Source organism: Ochlerotatus camptorhynchus, unplaced genomic scaffold (genome assembly GCF_037179485.1).
Source record: "Ochlerotatus camptorhynchus isolate MF236.1 unplaced genomic scaffold, CSIRO-AGI_Acam_v1.1 ptg000265l, whole genome shotgun sequence".
Lineage (NCBI taxonomy): Eukaryota > Metazoa > Arthropoda > Insecta > Diptera > Culicidae > Ochlerotatus > Ochlerotatus camptorhynchus.
Genome location: NW_027040755.1, coordinates 1,983,761 through 2,001,170, shown reverse-complemented (window position 1 = coordinate 2,001,170; position 17,410 = coordinate 1,983,761). Strand labels below are relative to the sequence as shown.

At 39.9% G+C, this 17,410-nt stretch overlaps 1 protein-coding gene and 1 long non-coding RNA gene across 6 annotated transcripts in view; both read left to right on the top strand.

Moving 5' to 3' along the window:
• LOC135705327 (putative uncharacterized protein DDB_G0271606) overlaps window positions 1-17,185 on the top strand; it is a 225,513-nt gene extending 208,328 nt beyond the window's left edge. For 3 of the 5 annotated variants that reach the window (XM_065227002.1, XM_065227001.1, XM_065227000.1), the window contains 8 exons: window positions 1,253-5,007; window positions 12,754-12,938; window positions 13,074-13,173; window positions 13,683-14,107; window positions 14,179-14,316; window positions 15,611-15,860; window positions 15,923-16,392; window positions 16,449-17,185. In XM_065227002.1, the coding sequence (XP_065083074.1) occupies window positions 1,431-5,007; window positions 12,754-12,938; window positions 13,074-13,173; window positions 13,683-14,107; window positions 14,179-14,316; window positions 15,611-15,860; window positions 15,923-16,392; window positions 16,449-16,529 (5,226 nt within the window). In that variant the 5' untranslated portion in view covers window positions 1,253-1,430 and the 3' untranslated portion in view covers window positions 16,530-17,185. The remainder of the gene's footprint in view (window positions 1-1,252; window positions 5,008-12,753; window positions 12,939-13,073; window positions 13,174-13,682; window positions 14,108-14,178; window positions 14,317-15,610; window positions 15,861-15,922; window positions 16,393-16,448) is intronic. The other 2 variants (XM_065227004.1, XM_065227003.1) reach the window with 2 other exon arrangements.
• Window positions 1-17,410, top strand: part of LOC135705350 (uncharacterized) — a 113,166-nt gene that overhangs the window by 44,514 nt on the left and 51,242 nt on the right. The gene's annotated exons all lie outside the window — the stretch shown is intronic.

The window sequence follows — 17,410 nt, the reverse complement described above, 5'->3', positions numbered from 1 at the left end:
CGTTTATTGGTATATTGTTTATTGATAATCATAATATCACAGATAAACTAGTTGAGTACACTGTCATGGGCAGTACGCTCAACAGATAGCGGTAGTGTGTAGACGTCAAACGTAAGGAAACTGACTATGCGCGCCACAGGCAGTGGTACCAACAATCAATACGAAACTAACAATTTTAAATTGGCTCACCACTTTAGTAGCCTATTGGTCCCAAGCAAACAATTAACGTACCCTATTCTAGTTGAAATTCTATTACTACACTATGTTTATTTTGATTCGCTATGAAAGTTTGACAGATAACATCAGGGGTGTGTGGATTCATGCAGAACATGCAGGGGTGAGTGAAATAGCTTGGGACTGCTTGGGACCGTTGTCCTGGTACTGAGTGAGCCAAAAATAATAATGATTTTCTTCGGGACCCAGTGGTCTTAGAGTTACCTCTATGGTGGTACCGTAGAGGTAACTCTAAGATTAGTAGGTCCCAAAGAAACGTGCTCAACTTTTTGGCTCAGCTCTGGTACTGTCTTCGGTCCCAAGCAATTCGATGCACCCCTCGAAACATAGGAAAATCCACGAATCCCTCATTTTATCTGTCAAACTTTCATAGCAAATCAAAACAAACTTTGTGTAGTACTAGAATTTCGACTAGAATGGGATACGTTAATCGATTTGCTTGGGACCAATAGGCTAGTCAAGTAGTGAGCCAATTTAAAATCAATAGTTTCGTATTGATTGTTGTTGGTACTACCAACTAAGAACAATTCAAATTGACCGTTAAATGCATGTGCGATGAACTACACGCCAGAATTATGTATGTTTGTCTGTGATAATAGTGCACCGAAAAACTACCAAAGATTCCAACATAACATGATTTCAAGGACAACACTACTGAAAAAGTAACATATAGTTTCTGACTTACTTCGGTGGTTGATGTTTTTCTCTGCGTTGGATAGATTTGCCTACAATAAATCTAATAATGAAACACACGTTGTCTAAACTAATCGAATGTGATTCTTTCACAAAAGATAGTTGCTTTTGTAATGAATAATTTTTAATAAGGTCCAACTGAAACACACGGAAGAAATTACGGCAATCAAGAAGAAAAACTTAATAATAAATCATGTTAAATAACCATTGCTCCATTTGCTGGTGAAAAAGCTTTTAACTTTGTTCATGATCATCGTGGATAAAATTCAAATTTTCAATGCAAACAAATAAATTCATTATTATTCTATTTTTTCTACATTTTCAGATAACAATTCCGATGGCCATCTGTTTTCCTTCATGAATGTTCCAATCTTTAACAACTCAAATCAGCAAAGATATTGGATGGATGAAATACCGACGAAGACAGCGTGTCACCTAAGCAGATCAGCTAGCGACAAAATCATTGTGAGTTTGTTTCAATTTTAAACACATATTTGCCTAAGATGGATCCAGTAGGTCCATGGTCGTACACGTATAATCGACAACCGGGCACAGCCAGTGGAGAGTTCCACCACCACCTAGCGACGGCAGCCGCAGCCGGTGGTATCGGACTTGCTACCCACAATACAACCGTTGGAGTGCCATCAACTACATCTCAGCTGCTCCTGCAGGCAGCACATACAACGTCCCTAGGGACCTCATCGGGTCCGTTCAATCCACCTGGTTTTCTGTCACCTCCGGGAGTCGGCTACGATGGAGTGTTTACACCATTGTTCCATCCTGCCGCCAATCCAAAGCCTGCACATTATAGCTCGACCATTAACCAGCATAGGGTGCTGGCTCAAGCCCAGGCTCAGGCAGCAGTGAAACAGGTCAGTGATTCCGAAACTCTTCGAGACAACTACACCACACAACAAACCTTGGTCGCTGCTGCCCAAGCGGCCAACTTTTTCGAACAGCAACAACAACAGCAACAACAACAGCAGCAGCAGCAACAACAACAACAACAACAAGCATCCAATACCAGTGCAACAAGTAGTGGATCCACATCGGCTAGTGGTTCCTGGCAAGGGAATCCAAGTCCCTTTGGCATTATGCCGCACGAAAATGTAGTCCAGTCGAACCCTGCCACTTCAGCGTCATCGAAGACCACTACTTCAACGTACGAGAACTTCAACGCACATTTCACGAACTTGAACCAACTCAACTCACAGTTGGTTAGCAAAGCGTCAGCGCGATCAGCATCACCTGCGGTCAACAGTGGAAGTAGTAGTACCGGTACAGCCAAAGCGAGTACTAACTACTTTGCTTCATCGAACACAAGCAGCAATCAGCAGCAGTATGGTGGAGTAAACGAATCTCTATCAAATTATTCCACTCAACAGCAACAAGCCAGCAAGCAGCAACTGGATTACGGTAGTACTAGTAAGTCATTGTCGTCCAACTCCGGTACAGGCAGTAGTTCGTCTTCGCTTCAGCAGACCTCTTCATCTTCTTGCATTGTTATTACCCCGGTGTCCAGTTCTATCAACTCCTCACCTTCCCTATCATCTCCTCCTGCCACAGCAAAGGATTACAAATATCAGTCTCGTATCATACCATCCCAAACGCCCCTTGTAAATTCCTCTATCGTCTATGCGTCGCGTAATCACAACGCCCATCATGCAACAGCCGCAGTCAGCAGTTTGACTGATCCAAAAACTCGATTGTTGTCGGCAGGTATGCAAGCACAGCAGCAACAGCAACAGCAACATCAGATCCACCATCAACAGCTACAGCACAATGCACACCATTTGCTGCAGATGAACAGCTTCATAATACCACCATCGGCTGCGTCGCCACCAACGGTACTCAATAGTAGTAAAATTGTACAAAATAAAACCTCTATCCAATCGAAAGCGATCGGTGGTGGAGGAGGCGGAGGAGGAGGAGGGGGAGGCCAATCAGCCACGATAAAATCCGATGGCCAACATACTGTAATTAGTCACCAACCCCAGTCATCACCAATCAGCTACTCGATTACTGATAGCAATGGACGAGCGAGTAGTTCCTCTTCCTCCACATCCTCATCTGCTACGAGTGCTAAATTAAATAGTCCCATTAATCGTGTCAATAACAGTAACAGTAGTAATATTTCTAGGAATAATAGTAACAGTAGTAGTAATCAGCAGCAGCAATATCAACAAAACAGTGCCTCTAATAGCTATAGAACTAATTATAGTCAGTTGAACCTATCTGGTAGCAGTGCTGAGTCAGTTGACTACGGCCGTAGCAACAAACATGAGTCCCATCAGCAGCAGCAGCAGCAACAACCACAGCAACAGTATTCGAATGGTCCCATTGCTTCACTATCTCGCCATAATATGCCCCCATCGCCAGCGGCTTCCGATTACAGCAGCTCTTCGGGGACGATATCGAGGCGTGCTTCGTCACCTGGCCATTCTCATTCTCAAGCTTCCCCTTTAGGCCACGTGTCTAGTCCGGCTTATCCCATGTACAATAGTCCCATGGGTAATACGCTCTCGTCCCCGCAGCATCATCCACAGCATCAGTCCAACCTCCAATCAACGGCAGCACGATCGCCATCAACCAACTTATCTCGGCAGTCCCAATCTCAGCAACAACAACAACAACCTTCCCAACAAGTAGGATATTCGTCTGTTATAACACGTGCACAACAACCGCAGCAACAGCAGCAACAACAACAACAACAACCACAACCACAACAGCAGCAACAATCATCACATATATCCCCGATTCAAGTTCCTACGTTAAGTCATTGGAATAATCGGTTACAGCCGGAACGAAATGATCCGATGACAATAGTGAAAAATCTTCAGCAACCAAGTATCATTTCTCCGCCAAATGAACGGCAAGTTGCTCCACCAGCAACTCCAGAAAAGACTGAATCAAAATCGAGACGGAAAAAGTCCGATACACCAACTAGAATCATCCCAGTGGCTAGTGTGGCTAATGGAGAATTTAATGTAAATAACAACATGACGTCTACGAACGCTAGTAGTGCGGTGGGCGCAACAAACAGTCAGGCAAGTACAAGCGGGACGAGTAGCGAAACAAGTATGAAAGACAACAGTAATACGCTTGATTTTGACCGGTGGAATTTGGCACCTCCACCGGCTGGGACTACGAAAATGTTCTCCAATAGTAACTTTATACCTCAACCACCCTCCACCTCCTTCATTCCTCCTCCCCATCCGATTTACTACCCTGCTTTCCATGGTCCGATTCCTCTGATACCAAACGAGATTATTAACAACACCCTCGCGGCAGCGGTCAGCAGTAATCTCGATACTCCAACTTATACCACTTTGCTCAGTGCGTCCGATAGCACTAATCTGACTACACCTGGTCGCGGAGGCGAAGACGAACGGCCTTCTACTAATGCTGCAAACAGTAATAAGGTTGTAGTCCCGAATATAGAGGAAGAACTTGGATTTCTTGCAGAAAACTCGAGACAAAATTCCCAACAGCAGCAAGGTACTTCCAATGATGGTGCCACGTCAGCAGCCTCTGGTAACAATGGTCTTGCAGCTACACCAGCCAAGAAGTTTAACGTACCACCTAAGGATTCCAAAGGCTTCATGGGAAGCTATCTGAAATTTTTGCAGGGCGAACGAGATACGTCTCCACCGCCGGCTAGCAGAAGCAATCGGAAGACCACCTGGTCTCGACCGACGGGAAATTCTGCTAATGCAAACAAGAATAATGCTGCTAATAATGCTGCCAATAAGCAATCGGCTACTACTCAACAACCACAACAACCGCAGCAGCAGCAGCAACAACAACAACAGCAGACGCCTCAGGCTCAACAGAGTCAACAATTGGCTCTTAATGTTAGTAATGGTATGCTACACGCTGAACAATACATGTCTAATTTCCATATTCCAAATCTGCAGCAGAAGCAGCCGGCAAATCTTCAGCAACCTCAACAACAGCAGCAGCAGCAGCAACAACAACAACAACAACAGCAACATCAACTTCAGCAACAACCTGACCCCCGATACGCTTCCTATACGGCTCAGAAGGACAACCGGAAGCGCAAATACGATACGGCAGAAGGTAATAATTTAACGTACGACAGTACTTCTAGTGAAGGTGGTAGCTACAACTCGCTTCGAAATGACAATACAGCAGTAGCAATGGCGGCCGCGGCAGCAGCAGCAGCTGCCGCAACAGCCGAACTACAGCTTCAAATAGAACGCAATCAAAAGAAGATGCAAACTGCTCAGCAACTACAACTTCAACAGCACCACCAGCACCAACATGTGCAGCAACAGATACAACAACAATCTATTGCGAGATCACGTTCACCTTCCGCCGGTCAACACCAATCACCATCATCGGCAAGTGCATCCTCCTCATCTTCATCCGCAGTGTCCTCTGCTTCTTCTCAACAACAACAACAACAGCAACAGTCTCAGTTGACGCAGCATCAAAGTCAACAGCAAAATATTATCATGACCCCCACGGCTCAACATCTACTTACTTCCGCTGCTGCCGCAGCCGCTCTTAATCCGAGTAGTCTCCCAATGACACATCCCTCCCACCCACATCATCAGCAGTTGCAGCAGCAAATGATACAGCAATCTTATTATCACCATGCCGCAGCTGCCCAGCAGCAAGACGAAGGTGCATTCAGTTTGTTTGATCTACATCTTCGGCGACAGAGGTGGTAACGCTTCTAAGTCCACCCCTACCAATCCACAATCCTTCTATTTTTTTTGACTCTGTTTCTATGTCCATTCCACCCTTTGTCACCAAAATCGAGTGGATCGTGCCATCAGATTACTATCGTTTCCAATCCTCGAGTAACTTGTACAAAAACCGGAAAAGCAAACCAATACGCTGAAGAGGAAAATTTGCTCGTTTGTTTTTAGTTGTGCTGTAGTATCCTTTAAAAGGAAGATGAAGATTTTTTATATCCATAAGAACGTTTATTTCAAACACTGGCCAGGGTGCTACCAGATCGTGTATTTTCTCTCAGTTCATCCTACAAACTATAGAAAAGTATGTGAATCATTTTATGCGAGAAGAAATGGAGCGATGGATACCATAAGAGAGATTTTACCATCTCACATACACACTTCATAATGCTAGGTTTGGGGGCAGAATCCAAAATCTCACGGACACATGTTTGCCACGTTTTGCCGCGTCCCTATTTTGAAACGCTTATTATTGAAAAAAAAAAAATACGCTAGTTTTCCAGCTGAAAAATCAATTTCATCAGGTACACAAAGGGAGCTGCAATTTTTCACCTACAAGCTGACTGAGTAGGATGCCATTGGCAAAGTGATTCACTTTTTTAATATTTTCTTTTCTTACCCTCTAATCGGGAATCTCATGCAAAGATTTGAAATGCTTGTAAAAAAAAAACAGAAGCAAAACTCATTTAAATAAAAGTTAAAACTCGTGGTTTTAGCGGGTGGTCTCTGTGATATGGAACTCTAGGTTTGATCTTAGATTCGAAATCAACATAATTGATTACGCAGTCCATGCGGCAGGCAGGAAGGAAGGAAAACCTTAACAATTCACATACTTATAGATACACAGCAAAGGCACAAAAGTGAAACGGAGGATCTAGCTGTTGCAATGCTACTGTTACTGTTAATCAATAGAAATGCAAATGCGCTAATTATGAAATAGTGATGGACGGTAATGCGTTGCTGAAAGCGAGATGGATTAATATTGTAAATACTTGTACCATATAAAAATATACATATATGAACAATTTACTCTCATTCATAAAACAGAATGATGTTAATAGCAGTAGAAGAGCGTTATTTTTATAATTAATTTAATTTTCATTTCTGTTGTTCAGTTGGTAAAAGAAAAAGTGAATATAGTGCGTAAAACTCTTTGTATGATATAAAGGGAAGCATACTGAAGGTATCATTTCACGATGAATTAAATTTGTTATTTGTACAAATAAACTGGACATGAAACGCAGACAGGCAGAATTAACAGTATATTGTAATAAGTTAATTTAGGTATCACAGTATCCAGAACTTGTGCTGAAATGTAAACTGTTTGCAAAGATATTCATGAGAAGGGTAGTGCATTTTTCTCACGTCATGGTACGTACATCTACCGACCAGGTGAAATGCAACTCAATGCAGCTTTAAAATATCTCATTTTTACTCATCGGGCAGCCGGATTACATAGGAAGACACAGCACTAAGGAAAACAAACTACAATTAGGATTTGCGTTTGAACAGTCCAAGTCAAGTGAAAAAATGGAAAGAAAAAATGCAGAATATAAGATTCTTTATTACTGAAGCTGAGTCTTTGTTTTAATTTAATTTCAAATGCACTTCCATGTATTCTTTTTCAGGTATGTTGAATGCGTTTTTGTTGTTATAGTTTTAAGGAAAAAGAGAGTAGCACAGAGGTAGCACCCATGCCAAAGCACGAAAATTTTAAAAACAATCTAGAAAAAAAAATCATTGTCAATGAAATTGAAATAACTACTTGTAAGCACAATATTGTATGTAGCATTCGTTAAACGGACACTGTATTTATCCAGAAGTACATTTTCCCCCGACCGATTGGATTGCTCTAAACGGACAATCTTATAGTATCGGCCAGATCGGAAAATAGCCACATTTTAATGTAGCATATTTCAATTTCATTCAATGTTTTCAAAATTGTGGCACAAAATCGCGATTAAAAAAAAAACAAAAGAAATCTGATCAAACAATCTGAAATGCCTCTGTCTGCACCTTTTTCTGGCGTGGTTTTAATATTTGTAGTATCCGAAATAGAAGTAAGTATGACCTGTTAAAGAGACCCGCTGTTGTTGGTTGAAAGGAGAAGGCGATGCGGTACGTTCGGTGACAGTTGACGAGGAGTGATGGGAATGCTGTGTTGGCCAATTGCATTAGCGACGTTGTATCTGTACTGGTGGTGTTATATGACCAGGCCCTCCCGTCTGGCCAAACCGCCCCGCTTTATATTTTTTATGAAGCCTCTGGCGTTTATTTCAGATTTCTTAACTGCATAGCTAACTTATTTGTGTGAGGGATTTGTTTTTATTGCCATACATTGGTTTTTATACATTTTCCAAACTATGGAATGTTTATAAAAAATAACATGCCAAAAGGTTTACTTCTGAAATTTAGAACACTCGCCATAAATTTTTCATCGAAATCAACCGAGACGTATGAAACCAAGTTATGTTTATGAGAGCTTGCTGCATTTAGTTAGATTTAAAAAAAGGATACTCAGATGTGACTAACATTTTGTAAATTACAGGTATCTTTAACTTACATCTTGTATTGAAAAGATTTTTTTTCTCGATTTGTTTTCCGTCGATCTTATTTCTTGTACTGAGTACCAATTCTACCGACGCCAGGAAGGCAGCCCCGATACCTGAACCTTCTACCTATCGACCTATCAACTCATAGACTATTCCACCGGCGCCGCTAGAAAAGAGTAAACATGTGATCCTTTGGAAAACAAAAATTATACTAATACAAGCGCATTGTATGGAAGTTTTCCCACTATGAGTTCTCCACACGCTATGTCCGAAAGTGCGGATTAATCAACTTTCATGTACATCGGGTTTTTCTGAAATGAAAGTTGATTAATCCGTCATTTCGGATGCAGCGTGCCCCAATAAGATCTCAAAAAAATCCTACGTAGTTTTTAGACCTTATATATCTTTTCTCAAATAAGTGTTTTTTGAATATAATTATGATGCCTTTATAAACCTAGCCGTAGCTTTAGATCAAGTCTGCCCAACCTTGCAAAACTTGTTTTGTTTTTCAGTGGTTGTATTTATGTTCGATACATAGGTATGTTTCAAGCTCCTTTTTTATCATTTCTGGCCTGAAAATTGAGCTAACATTGTTTCATTGTATAAATCTAGAGACCACGTCCGCCTCTCGGGCCGCATGTTGGGCAGACCTACTTTTTATGATTCAAGCTTATGCTGTTACATACTTACGGTTTTAGACAACATTGTATTCGAAATTTACATGAATGCCGAAAGTTTATCAATCATAAACTATTGGCATCAGGTTCGTAACTTATCTGTAGTTTAAGTCACCATAGTCAGCGCTTCGTCGGCTTGGTGAAATGAATTTACAGCTTCCCTGCATTAGCGGTAGAGTTCATTGCGATGTCATCAGGGAGAAACTGCTTTTATAAACAACGACTTCAACCACCGATTTCTTGCAAACAAAAGCTATATCCTGCATTATAACCATACCAGCTAATAGAGGAAACATTCCCCTACTTGATGGTGTTGTATTATTAGGCATGTGTAACCTTTCATTTGCGAGAAATAAACTGCTAAAAAAAAGCAGTTTCGCCCTTTTGAAATGTTGAAGAAGATTTCTTGATAGAGCTGGAGTTAGGGCGTAACAGTTTTTGTAAACAATGACTTCTCTCGATGATTTCTCGAAACTCAAGGCACGCCCCCGCAAACCAACATAACCAACGGGTAGGAGAAGTCTTCCCCTACCCGATGGTGACGTTGATTTGAGTGGGCGAGCCCTGGCTTTCTATAAATCATCGAGAGAAATCATTTTTTTTTCAAAAGTTGTTACGCCCCTTAATTCCAGCTCTATCTAGAAATTTGTCGTACGTTCTTCTTATGTAGCTTGGTTGGTAATAAATATTTGTCAATCAATCAATCTAAATATTATTTTTGAAACATTTCATAGATGATATCAGCTTTAATTATCTTTTAATTCTATAAATAGATAGGTATTATACTGATATACTGTTTTAAAGCCTGGTCTAATAAGCTCAAACTTTTAAGCTTTTCCACATGTAATAATTATTGGAAACCGATTTTAATGACGGCAAGATGTTAGCTGGGTGTTGTTGTTATGACCAAGGCTTCACAATATCTTCAATCGACAAAATCGATGCGACGAAGAGACTGCTAGCTTTCTTATTTCTGTTTATTCGTCAATCGAGGTGTCATAACGTATAAGACGAAAATTGAAAATAGATATTTAATGCATTTTGCACATGTAAACATTTGAAGATAACATGTAATATGTTTGCTTTAGCTTCCATCCACATAATTATCTAAAGAAAAGTAATGAAAACGGGGCATAATGCATATTAAATAAATTGACAGAGCAGGTGACAGAGTGTCGGTGAAAGGAAATAAAAGCCAAATTGAACCTCGCTTTTAGCTCAAAAATCGACGTTCCTCCCATTGATAGGAAGTGAGCAAAGCAATACTGGAAAATCCAAAGTTAACCTTTCCGAACGTGCTTTTTTTCATTTTCATTTGGCGTTGCTAGCCGTTCTGAAAATGATGCATTGACTCGGAAAGAAGATAAAAATCAAGCTCATTTTAGTACTTCGAAAATGTAGCGCCCTGGTTATGACACACTCTATTGGAATAGTTCCCGATCCAATTAGTCCACAAGAACTAATATCGATAACCAGCATTTTTCCTTGGTCAGTGAGTATTCATTTTTGCGCCCCTGTTTACAAAAGAGAGGCTAGAGTAGATCAATGGGTAGTCAATAAAAGTTTTTTTTTCAATTTGTTTTCAAATAAATTCAAAACTAAGGTCAATTGGGTCATATCTTCACCAAGATCCAATCAACCTTAGAAATAATTTCGATACTGTTCCGAAAATATACGATGGTGTTTTCGGTAACACATTTTAAATAACTTCTATAACGTGTAACATGTGTAACATCAACACAATATTTGTGCTTCATTTATGTTACACTAGCTGAGTGTGCCCGGCATTGCTCGGGATTCAATATAAGCTTGAGTTTATGCGTCGATTCAAAAAAGCATGCTATATTTTTCTGTTTAATTTGTATTGAAGTTCCTCCTCCTAATAGAGGGGGCCTCGAACCATCATAAAAACCTTTCACGGCCCCAAAAACCCCTGCATACAAATTTTCACGCCGTTCGTTTTAGTAGTTTCCGAGTCTATAAGGGTCAGACAGACAGACAGACAGACAGAAATTCATTTTTATATATAGGTATAAATTTGCAATATTTTTACAATCATCAAAGGGATTACGTCCGTAGCTGCAACTTTTCCGGATGTACATGAATACGGAATGAAAAATCAAAATAAAACATATTCCGCAAGGAACAAGAAATTCCGGTGGAAATGGTCCATTCTTGAATTTGGTCCGTTCTGAGTATAATATTCTTGGGAATGGATTTTTGGCAAATTAAATCTGGCGTAGGGTAGAGAACTACTTCGGCCTAATCGCCCATTTTGGGCCTATCGAGCAGAAAACTTCAAATAAATCCATGATTTCAGAGTTAACAAGTCAATTATGCGTTTGGTACTTTAGTTAATAAGCTTCGAAAGAGGTCAATGAGAATGCGTTTGGTACGATACTTTAGTTAATAAGCTTCGAAAGAAGTCAATGAGAATGCGTTTGGTACGATACTTTAGTTAATAAGCTTCGAAAGAAGTTAATGAGAATGCGTGATATGAAGGTTTGCACCCATTATTCCCAAAAACAAAAGAAGCGCTCCTACCGTATCAATTTTTATCTTCATTCAATAGGCCGAAGTGAATACATTGGCGTTTCAATGCGTTAGACCGAGTTTAGAATCCGTAGGCCGAGTTTGGCGTCAAGAAGTAGTGTTAGACTTTTGACAATATCTCAACGATTGGTTTCTCTTTATCAAATCTTACAATACGTACGGAAAGGTAAATCAATTTGGAAGCCATCAGTAGTAATAACATTCCGTTTGGTGCTAAACTGCGCTAGATTAAGAAAGACTAAGTGCGGGTTGTGCTTAATAGGCCGAAAATGGGGTAGTTAACCCTATGTTTTTCGGGAAAATTTGATTCAATCATGAAAAGGGCATGTGTCAAATGTAAACAATGACTTTAAACGACGATCTATCACGACCACACCCGCGTAATCTGTAATACCGGACAAAAATTGTATCATCTCGAAAGTTTGTTTTTCTCCAAAAAAGTTCAAAGAGCTGTAAGTCTTCTGGATGTGAATGAAATGCTGGTTGCTGGTTAGTCAAGTATTCAAGATTTGTTGGTATAATTTTGAGCTTGATTAAGTAGACAATTTCAGTAAAACGTCTCTTTTTGGTATATCCTTTTTGAAACTGCAATTTCTTGAAGTATATGCAATAAACCATTGAAGTATAATAAACCATATGGATGGATCGTTTTGCACGAAAGTTTGAAATAAGGTGATATACTTAATAGAACTAAATAACATGGATGTAACTTTTTTAGATTTTAATAAAACCAAATAAAAGATCCTCATTTTGACTATAATTGAGCAAAGTTGTAGATCATTTGGTTTATTGTACTTCAAGAAATTGCATTTCCAAAATTTAAATTTCGCTTCTATCTTTCGACAATAGCACGTACCCCACTTCGGCCTATCGGATGAAGATAAAAATTGATTCGGTTGGAGCGCTTCTTTTGTTTTTGAGAAAAATCGGTTTAAACATTCATATCACTATGATTATACTATATGCCCAGGCAAGTCGAGAAAATGTCCAACCGGAAAAATTAACTCGATCGGACCGGAAATCAAAACCGCTGTCTCAGGCTTGGTAATACCATACCTTTGCATACTGTGAGGCCTACATCTATGTATTGCATAAATATTTTAACTATTAATTTTGGCATTAAGAGAGGTTTCTTAATAATTGTAAAACAAACCAAACAACCAGTCAACCAACAGTACTTTTAAAACTAATAATTTCAACGTCACTTTACCTTTTCATCCATTTTCTTGCTCTATAACCATCACCCGTCCTTTTCTGTCCTTATACTATTCCTACCCCTACTATTGCCCACCTGTCTCGGCCATCCATTGATCGACGTAGTTGCCGATCCCTTGAATGTTCCCCAGCGTCGCCAGACCTCGAATCGAAAGGCTAAGGCCAAGGCAAGCAACATACAGCAAATGATTGAGCGTGGCCAAGGCACCGGTGGACTAGACCAAATGGAGGACCCGGCGGATTTTGCAGGAGACTCTGACGAAGATCCTGCCTGGACGCCTCAGGAAAAAGTATGTTCCAGTTGAAAAAAAAAAACTGCTTCTATCTTCTTATCATACGTTACTTGTATCGTGCCATGTCCTTAAAACCTCAATCGTTTGTTGTTTTTTTTATTATTATTGCGTTGTTACCAACCCCTTTTCCAGGATGATGACGACGAAGAACAAGATATGATGGGCCGCAAGAAGGTCAAAAAACCCAAATCTAATCTTGGAAAACAACGGCCCCGCTCGAACATCCTGTCAGGTGTGTACATACAATCAAAAACTAACTCACCCTCATCCATTAATTAGCTAAATGAAAGTGTCCATTTGTTCAGTTGCTATTGTCCATTGTATAATACATATTGCTCGCCATCTAAACCGCTTTTAACTGTATAAAACTGTGGTTTGCCCTTTTGCATATTTTTGTGTATTTTTCTCTCAAATTCTTTTTATGCGCCAAATCAAACACTTCGTTCGCACCGCAATTCAAACGAATTTCTCATCTATATATTTCTCATTCCATCGTTCCATGCTACCTCAAACTTTGAACAATATCGCCAATCAATATCAAATCTTGGATCACTAACCAACTCGCAAATGTTGTCGTATTGAAACCTCTAAAATCGCCAAAATGAATGGTAATTGCCCTTACAATTTATATGCTGTACATTTATGTTATCTATGACTGGTTTTATACACTATTTTAATTTCGACTTTTTTTTAAATATTGTGCAACAACCTTGTTCTGACAATACATTAATGACATTGTAGTGGCTGCGGCTGGTGCTGGTATAGCTGATTATGACTATGGAAGCGATAGTGACAATGCGCTCGCTGGTAGAGCCGGAACAGCAGTCGTTGGTCAGCCTGCAATGACCAATCCTCAACAGCAGCAACAAACAGTACATCAGCAGTCAATTCTCCAGCAACAAATACAGCAACAGCAACAACAACAACAGCTACTGCAGCAACAGCAAATGTACCAACCGCATGCGGCCATTGCTACCAATCAAATCATCCAGAATCAGTACATTCAACAACAACAACAACAACAACAACAACAACAACAACAGCAGCAACAACAACAACCGCAGATTCAGCAATACAGTACAGGGACAATGGTGAATCAACAACAGCAACAACAACAACAACAACCACAGCAACCACAGTCTACCAGCTCTAATGATGATTTTCAGGTTAGTTTAGTGCGATCCCGCGAATCATAGCCAAGAGACTGATGTTTTATTTGCATAATATGCAATTGTAGACTGGTGATTTCGTGGTTATTCGGTCGGAGCTCGTTCAGGACTACCCATCAGTTTGGCGGGTAGATGGTAAGACGTTGCTGCAAAAGTATGAACCATTCGACCAGAATGGTAAAACGCTTCATCGGAATGTATCAACGGTAAGTTCTATAGTTAATATCGTCAGAACTGATAAAATTTTGCATAACGCGGCAGATTTTATGAAATCCGCAGTATTAACCGCAATAGTGCACTGAGTACACGCGCTTTAAAATAACATTCGAAAAAATAATACAAGTTCCATTAAAATTGATCCATCCGGGGGAGAAGGGTGGTGAAAAAAATTCGCAAGAAATCGGAAAAACCTTTCTGCGGAAGTCTGAATACACTTCTGGTGCAAGTTGAAAGAAAGTTTCAAAAAAGGCTGTGGAAAATTCAGGGCAAGGCAGGTAGTCGGAAGACACTTCCAGAGGATGCTATAAAGGCTTAAAAGAAACATCTTGAGAATGGCGAATTCGGTAGATACTTCCGGGGAAAGACGAAATTGATGTGCTCATCCTGTCGGGTTCGCTTACTTTCCGATTTCGATCCCGCCCCTTGGTAGTGTGTGGTTGACCCACCTCGACTTACGTTGTCGAATTTCAGCTGATATTCTGATCACATCGACAATAGAGCTGTTCTCTACTGATACGCACCACGCGCGACGGTGGCGTACAACAGTACAGATTTCACGTTTGAGTTGAAAATTCTGATTTTGGTACGTTGGACTCATCTGATTTGATCTTCAAATATGTCGGAAACTCGCAAAGGCAGCCTTGATCTTCTTAAGTTTCTGCTAGGAGTTCACCGCTGCAACTAGATTATACCTTGTTCCGTAGCTGCTGGGAGATCCTTGTTACATCTAACGGGTACACTAGTATATTTACCGTAGCTGCTTCGAGATCCTCTTCAGGTCATGTTCTTAGCTTGGGTTTCGAATTAAGAAAGTTATCGAATCACAGGAGTTGAACTTCGATTTCGGGAACATTTTCGAAAAAATCCAAATGATACGTTTACATAGCTGCCTCTGTTCAAAATGAGTTAAATCTGTATGTGCGTTCATTCTAAGGAAATTAACATTCTGTTTAATTTTCCCTTGAAAAATCATGAAAAATTAATAAATTACAATCGAAACTAAAGTTTGATGAATTTTCAAAAAACTTTTGTTACTTTTCAGAACGCTCCTTATATCGAACATAAGTATGTTCGGAATAACTATTTTTACACGAGATGTAATTCATCTTTTGACGTAAATTATTGTTTAATTATGTTTGATTGAGTATTTGGAAGTCAAAACATACGCAACTCGGCGAGTGCGTTTGATTGAATTGATTTTTTTCATTTCCCCTATTTTTGACTTTAAGCCACTCAAACATATATTTTATAAATATTGGTATTATTAACGGTCCCAAACAGTACGCTGCGTGGAATGCCGAAAGCAAGAAACTATACGTAAAAATTCCCGTTCGATTCCGAGTGCACAACCATATGGAATCCGTGGTTGAATTCATGCGCAACGAAATGTCCATCGACGATACGGAACAGTTTCTGGAGAAATCGATGACCGAAACCAAGATCTACCAGGACGTTTTTGAGGTGTACATTCAGACTTTGATCTCACAGGCATTGGATTCCAATTTCTTGAAGGAAATCTTCCAGGAGCAAGGTAACTTTCTAGTTGTGCAGGTAATAGCGTTTGGAGTGAATAATGTTTGTTTGTGTTCGTAGATGACTACTTCCTATCGCGAGTGCAGACCATCGATAGTCTCACCGAAGATCGGAAGCGACGACTGATTCAGATTACACCGTGGTCGCGAAATATGATCACGTCGATATCAACGTTCCCCGCATATGATATCATGACCGAGCTTGGTCACACGAATATGAACCATCCGGTATGCGTGGCATGCCATCAACCAGGAATTTCGGTGCGTATCGTTCTTCAGGGTCAAACGTACAACTCGGCAACGCTGGCTCCGTGCCCCATTCAAGACAACCGGATTCAGTATGAGAAGAACTTTCTACTCTGTCGTATTTGTTCCTCCCGTTTTGAACTATTACACAAGATTTGCCACCAAAAGTATATGATGTTCGTGGAATGTGCAAAACGAGTCAACCAGCAGATTTCCAACGATTCGTCAAAGGCAGCCACAATTATCCTAAACGAACTGCTGGCGGACGAACATTGGCTAACGATGGTAAGTTGCTGGTCGCTGTTATAGGCATTTTCACAACGATATTTTCAAATTTACAGCTTTTCAAAGAAGTCCGTAGCATTTGGGCGGAGATCGAAAATATGGAACGCCAATATCGATTCCAGGTGGCGTCCCAATGAGATAAGGGGAAGACTGCAATAAAAACTACATAACGTCATCAACGGATTAATTATTCCCCGTAAGTCAAGATGGGTACATAAATACATAAACGTTACATACACAACAAGTAAGACATAACACACAAATATAACAATGGACTACAGAATTCGCGCTATAAAATAGAAACTGAACGCATTAATTTAACAATGATACACTCATACGCATACACAAACAAAGCAGTAGAAAACTACACTTAATACCAACAGAAGTTTTAGAAAGTGACATACAACAGTAAGTATTTCCTATTAGAAACCCTTGGTGTATTTAACCGGTAATAACATCAACATCAAAAGCCTTATATTTAAGCAACCATTTCAATCATTAGTAGATGTTGTTTGAATTGCTATGGATTTTTACCTTTTTTATAAGCCACTATGTAATTCCTATCTTACCACTTTTGGACAACGGACTTGGTTAGAGAATGTTTTCTATTTTTTGTTGAAGTTAAATACGAAACGTGAGGCAAAACTTAACTAAAACTACAGAAATACTGAATTCGCATATTGTTAGATATTTTTTCTAAATGAAACGAAACGGATTAGTACACTACATTGTCTATTGTCTATGTACTGTAAAAATATGAAACGTGAGATGAATAGAATAAAACAAAACAATACATAATTTCGAGAACCGATCGAATAGGTTCAGTGAACCGGAAAAGGAGATATCACTGCCTGGATTTATTTTGACATGGGTCACGCACTAATAAGCTCAGTGGGAGTATTACACTAGGGTGGGGCTTATTTTTCAAAATCTCTCGGGGACATGTTTTCCCATGTAGGTTGTGTGACGACTAATTAGGTAACATTTAAAAAATTATGCTTTTCTCGTCTCGCATGGA